The sequence below is a fragment of the Antrostomus carolinensis genome, unplaced genomic scaffold, assembly GCF_000700745.2.
Source record: "Antrostomus carolinensis isolate BGI_N321 unplaced genomic scaffold, ASM70074v2 scaffold20863, whole genome shotgun sequence".
NCBI lineage: Eukaryota > Metazoa > Chordata > Aves > Caprimulgiformes > Caprimulgidae > Antrostomus > Antrostomus carolinensis.
Window position 1 is genome coordinate 3,933 of NW_010304716.1, and position 6,178 is coordinate 10,110.

General features: G+C 39.9%; 1 protein-coding gene across 1 annotated transcript; it reads right to left on the minus strand.

Annotated features, from left to right (window-relative positions):
• Nucleotides 1-494: 494 nt before the first annotated feature.
• On the minus strand, nucleotides 495-5,522 carry LOC104522306 (mitochondrial ribonuclease P catalytic subunit-like). Its single transcript, XM_010164550.2, has 4 exons — nucleotides 5,421-5,522; nucleotides 3,997-4,145; nucleotides 2,324-2,519; nucleotides 495-623 (listed from the first exon to the last, which is right to left on the minus strand). Exons 1-4 carry the CDS (start codon nucleotides 5,520-5,522, stop codon nucleotides 495-497), a joined length of 576 nt encoding a protein of 191 aa, XP_010162852.2.
• Between the last annotated feature and the right edge of the window lie 656 nt (nucleotides 5,523-6,178).

Below are 6,178 nucleotides of genomic sequence, written 5' to 3' on the forward strand. Positions count from 1 at the left end.
ACGTGTGTCTAGCAAACTGTGAACATACCATTTGGCCCCCTTAGCTCAATTTACTGGCTATAGACACCATGTGGCACTGTTGCAAGTCACCGTGCCCATTCTGAAGGTACTTTGGAAGTCCTGCTTAGTTTCATCAAAGTACAGAGTTCATGAATTTCAGTGTAGATTAAAAGCTTGAGAAAAAAAGAAAAATTAAAAAACCACAACCTGAAATTCCAAGAGGGAAAAAAAAGTTTTAATTCAAATCACATTGAGAGGCTACAGAAATTGCCTGTGAAGATGGCAAAAATGGACCTAATTCATCCCTGCTGGACCACCACTGATGTTAACAGATTTACTGCTGGAATGATTCTGACAAAACACAGTTACTGAATTTTCTTTAATTATAGGCCTCACACATTAATACCATAATAGTACTGCTGAGTTCTCCTAGTCAGCAACAGTGATTAAAATAAAAAAGAAAGCAGCTTCAGCTTGTGCAATTACATTCTTCATCACTTCTGGTGAATGCAGAGCCATTTTCTTGGTACTTGATACGAGTATTTTTCGTCAAAAGTGTCTTTATAGGGGATATGCCAGGTATCACCTGTAGTCTGTACCACACAGTCGTAACGTAAAGCAGGCTGTTGGATAAAGACAGATAAGAACATTGCTAAAATACCAGTTAGAGGTAGTTACAACTTCCAACACTTCCCTTAGAAATCTCCATAGATGCATCTCTTTAACAACTCTCATTTATTTCCTTACATCAAACAAATTCTAAATTTTAGTACTGGAGGAAAAACGAAAACATCTTTTAGTATTTTGTGGCCTAGAAGTCATTATGAATGGTCAAAATTCTGTCTTCAATCTCCACCAGGTAATAATGATTTGAACATAATGCATTCAATTTCTAGAAAGAGCAAAATGATTCTTTTTCTGTTCGGTTAAATGAAATCATATGGGAATTAACTCAGGATGTGTAGTTTATAGGCTTGAACTGATAGGATTTAATGACAATGGCATCTTGTGTTTGTTCTTCCAGTGCACCTCTTTACAGAACTGACTCGGTCTGTGCTGAGGAGGATTCAAGACAAGGGTTTATCACTAACACTTTCAAGAGCATCTAGTCAAACAAATACAATAAACTCTTTTTATGGTTTATTATGCTACAGGTATATTAACTCAGCAGATGTAACACAAATACAAAAGAAACATTCCTGGCTGTCAGTTATGGTTCTCAGAACATACTGTCACTCTGTACGTATAGCCTTGGAAGTCTACTTGCCCGTGACAGCTTCCAGAATAACCTAGAAAACAGCTGTGCCTGGGTATGACTGGGAATGTAAATCATCCAATTCACCTGTATGGGAACTAAGATGTGAAAATTACTAGCCCTTTTGTGCAAAAGAAAGAAACAAGGTGTAGTTAAAGCTTTCTCAGGTAACCCTACATTCAGTATTTGGTTCCATAAAAAGAAATGTATATATGGCAACACTGAATGAAAGTCTGTTGTTGTTATAAGCCTGTATCTCCAGTCTGTCTGTCATGATGAATATTATTTTTCCAATTTTAACCAGAGCAGCAAGAAAATGCATCTGCATAGGTGCAGTATTCCTTTAAGTAGGCAACAACAAAGCAGACAGACCAGATAACAAAAAACTGCATGATATGGAATGTCATGTGATTAATTTTTCCCTAGAAAAATCTTCAAACAGCTGCACTCCAGTTAATGTACTGTTCATGGCTCACAAGGATACATGTCTCCGAGACAGTAACAGCACAGTATTCTGCTGTAAGATGATACTGTGCTTGGAAGACTGTAATTTCTGCAGCTGAATACGGACTATAAACCTGACTGTTCTGGGCTTTCCTTCATGAAACTCCATACATATGTTAGGCTAATATTACAGTGAATACTGAAATACCTGTATTTTCCTGCTTATTTAAAATAAAGATGAAAGAGAAATTCTATTCTGCAATTAGAAGCATGGTATTTTATAATAGTGCTACAGAGGAGAATAAGGTATTTGAAAGTTTAAAATAAATGAAAAAATATTGTAACTTAAATTTTACAGCAATGGAAAGATTTGTATACACAAACATGCATTTACATTTGTACTTTATAAACATTTAGGCAGCATTTCTTGTCTTTTTGACAGTTTCCATGTTTGTGGCATGCTTTGTGAATACAGTGAATTTTCAGCAAGCATGGCAATTTTGAGCCTATTGGTACAAATCCATTTCCTAGACTCAACAAAAATCTTTTTGCTTCTAGAGTTTGAAATTGTGTATCTTTAATGAACACACCCTGTGTGTTTTCTGATTGCAGCAGCAAACTTACCAAAAATTTTATATGCTTTCGTTGAACAGAAGTGGAAAACGCTATTTGGTGTCCACGCTGCCACTTCCGGAACAGATGACGTGTCTGACTGTCGGAAAGACAAGCCTTGTGATCCCGGAGGAAGTCTCTAGTAACAAACTTGCAATGCTTGCCTGATTGAAGAGTGGCATATAACAAGAAGGCATCATCTTCAGAGCTTAACAAAACAAATGGAAAAGACAGATGTCATTCATAAGGCAGTAAGTGGTTGCAGGAAATGAATCAAATGTTGATCTGAGATTTATTCAGCAGCAACACTAAAAATTCCCATCGCTACTCTAGTCCCCTGGTAAAATAAGGAACTTCTGCTTACCACAGAGCACCAAAAGTTAGAGTGCAGTAAAAATTAATTGCATGTTACACAGAGCATTCTTCCCTCCTATCACAATCTGATAATACAACAATAAATGTGGAATAGAACTGCTAAAACTCATAAGGGTACCCTCAAAACTTTGTTAGAATACAAACAATCATCACAACTGATAATAAAATGTAATGTAGGTAACAGCAAAAAATCTGTGAATCTTTGTCTTTACATGGGTAAATGTACTTCTAAAAGGTACTATGATTATTTGGAAGATATATTCAACATTAGCTGCTATTAAACTGAGACAATTTTAGGGAAAAATCTCTAAAAATACATTTATAGTGTGCATGAGATTCCCTGTACCTGGAGAAGCTGAGCAGAACTTTGCCTGAAACCACTTTTTGGTTGCTGTGTATTACTGTAACAGTAAGTGACAAGATACGAGGTTAGCGAGTATTTCCAACCTGTGGTAACAGAGTCTCTTTTGCTGGTGCTCAGATAGCAGGAAAGAAAGCAATGGGATTGAACAAGAGCCAGAACAGGAGAGGGGATGAAGGAGAACAGAGCTGAAACAGGGAGCCAGACAGAAGAGACTTGCACTGGCTGTTGGGACAAGGAACTTCGTCCCAAGTTCTGGGAACTGGGATCACAGAGGAAATGGCAGAGACAGGTGAAGGATCAACAGTGCCCAACTCAGATGGAGAGTAGGAGGAGCTGGAACTGAAGGAAAACTGAGACTGGGTATATGAGGGAAGCAGGGCAAGGAGAGGGGACACTGAGGCAGAGGCAACTACCTAGTTTAGAGACAAGGACAGGCTTGACAGGGCAAGGGCAAGGGGGTCGCACTTCTTAAATTAGAGAGGCAGAGGGTCTCTTTCCACTCACAGAAAAATTCTCCTCTGGGAGCAGCAAGGAAGTTGGTGCTCTAGACCCTCCACACTCCTGGGCTACCGAGCAACACGGGTGAGGCATGAACTTAATCTCCTGCCACGCAGGGCTTACACAGCAGACCACACTGTATCCTGATACTATCAGGTATTCTGGAAGCTCAGGCCACTGTGGTCTTGGCAGTGGTTTTAACAGTTATAAATCCTAATAAACCATACAGATGTCAACATGATTCTAAATGATTAAATTCTTTATAATATAACTTATAACATGCATTGGTTTTTGAAGCAAGTACAGCAAGGGATACATTTCTCTTTCTCACACACAGAGCTGGAGATACTAGTAATGGTACTAAAAATTACAGCTGTTTATACTGATTTAATATGCAGATAAATCAGGTGTTGATCTTCATTACATTTATCCATTTTCTTAAACTTACATATTTTCAGCAAAGAAGAAGTCTGCCTTATTCTGCATCTCCTTCATAATCTCTCTTTTCCAATGTGAAGAGTTAACCAGCATGTGTTTGCGGCCCAGCACGAGCAGCCGGGCATTCTCTTTTGCCAGGCAGTTGACAGCATCAAAGAGCTGCAGAAAACACAGCAAAACCAAAGATTTTCTTAGCTGTAAGAACAAACTGACAGGAAACACTTTCACATCTGTGTCTCAACTAGTGGGACTTGTAGCATATCCTCATTTCACACAGCTCTCAGCTGCAATATGAATTAAGTAGGTAACTAATTTAACTCCCTAATGACAAAGAAAAAAACCCCCCAAACCAATTCATTGTAGGAAACACACAGAAAATACATTGCTAATTATAAACCTTTCCCAGCTCTTGCAGCTTTCATGACATGAATGAACTCAGGAAGAGTTGTATGGAGATTTCAGAAATTCAGAGTCAGCTGAGGGAGCTGAATCACATTGGGATTTAAGTAATACCTACTTTTGGAAATGATTCAGCACTGCAGCCTTTGTTGGTATCAGAGGACCGAGCCCGCAACTGCTTTTCCAGCCCCACCTACTGTCGAAATCACAGAACTACATGAGACCTGGGCGGCCCTGTGGGGAAGAGGCCAGCAGCAGGAAAGGGAAATCCGTGACCTCAGGATTAAAGGGTTATGAAAGCCACATCCAGACTAGCCTCCCACTTATGAACCAACATCCTGAGGTGGCAAATTCACTGCCACGCCAGCTTCTCTTCAGAGGGACTTTTCACCAGCCTCTTAGGGCTGTGCCTACTCAGCAATAAATGCTTCTCAGGACAGGCACTTGTGCCTGGGTCTTTACCTCCCCACCTCACCCAGACAGAGGTCATGGAAGACAAAGGTTCTGGCTTTTGGCATCCAGGTTATTACTGTGGACTCCTCACAAAAGAAATGGTATTTCAGTTGTGCCCAGAAAGAAGACCTGTTCCTTGAGACTGAAGCAGCATGTTTGAAGGCTGACAGTATGCTCAACCTCCAGGGAAAGGTGTTTCCTAATTTTTACCTGTATTTGCTGCTGCTATTTGTCAATATACAACGTCCTGACTTTTCTCTAATCCCTCTTCCTGCTTTTCTAGCTACTTCCCTCTTCCCTCCTATCTCTTCTCCTTGCAATACCTCCAATTGCTTTTCTCCTTCTCTTGCTCTTTCCCCTCCTTTCTGTCCCATTTATGATCCTTACCATTATTTGGTAGAATTATCTTCTGTTTCAGGGGCTAGAAGGAATTGTTCTTTTTACAATGCATTTAGTTTGATCTGCCTGCAATGAGTAGTGGAAAGGGGTGGTCCCACTCAGTCGAACTGCACATTCCCACTAGGAACTGTACATTCCCACTGCTTCTGCTGCGTTAGATGTAGGAGTGTCACAACCACCCACCAGCTCACTGATCCAACAAAAGAATTTTTCTTTTGCAGGGTTGAGCTTGCAGCCACACAACTGACAGGCCTGAGTCAAAGGTGATGACTGATGGGAACGCATCGCTACAAGTGGTGAGGACAGGAAGCCTGGGACTGCCCCTCTCAGCAAAGAACCAGCAGGTGGATCAAATTAAGTACGTCATGAATCTGGATCTGAGGACCTGAGAAGGCCAGAAGATTTTCCAGGTTAATTTTAACTGTTGACCTTTAAGCTGCTGTTACCAACGTTGACTCTGAGGGACTGAAGGCTCTGTTTTCATGGTGATGTAGGATCTTGGTGCTAACACAAAGGCACAAGAGCCGAACAGTACCTATGGGAACTGGCTTCCTGGTTCCAGCAGATCAGGCTAGACATTGGCTCTTTCTCTGCACACCTACAATCTACTTTTCCCTGGTTAAAACAAACAGGACAAAATGTAAGCAGGAAAGGGCCAAATGCAGCAATTTCTGCCTATAAAATGGCAGGTAAAAATAAAAATGGCATTCTGTCCATTGTATGCCCTGAATCTTTGGAGATACATTTCAGAATTCTTACTGGAACACAGAATTGAAAGATACAAACAAAAGCCACCATTTTTATGTTACTGTAAGGTTTTCAAAATAACTATATTAAATAATAACATCTTCTCATCTATGTCACATAATTTATTACTAAATTATGAGGTTATTAATAATTGAAAAAGCTGAAGTTCTGTTTTTCAATATTGACAATTCTTT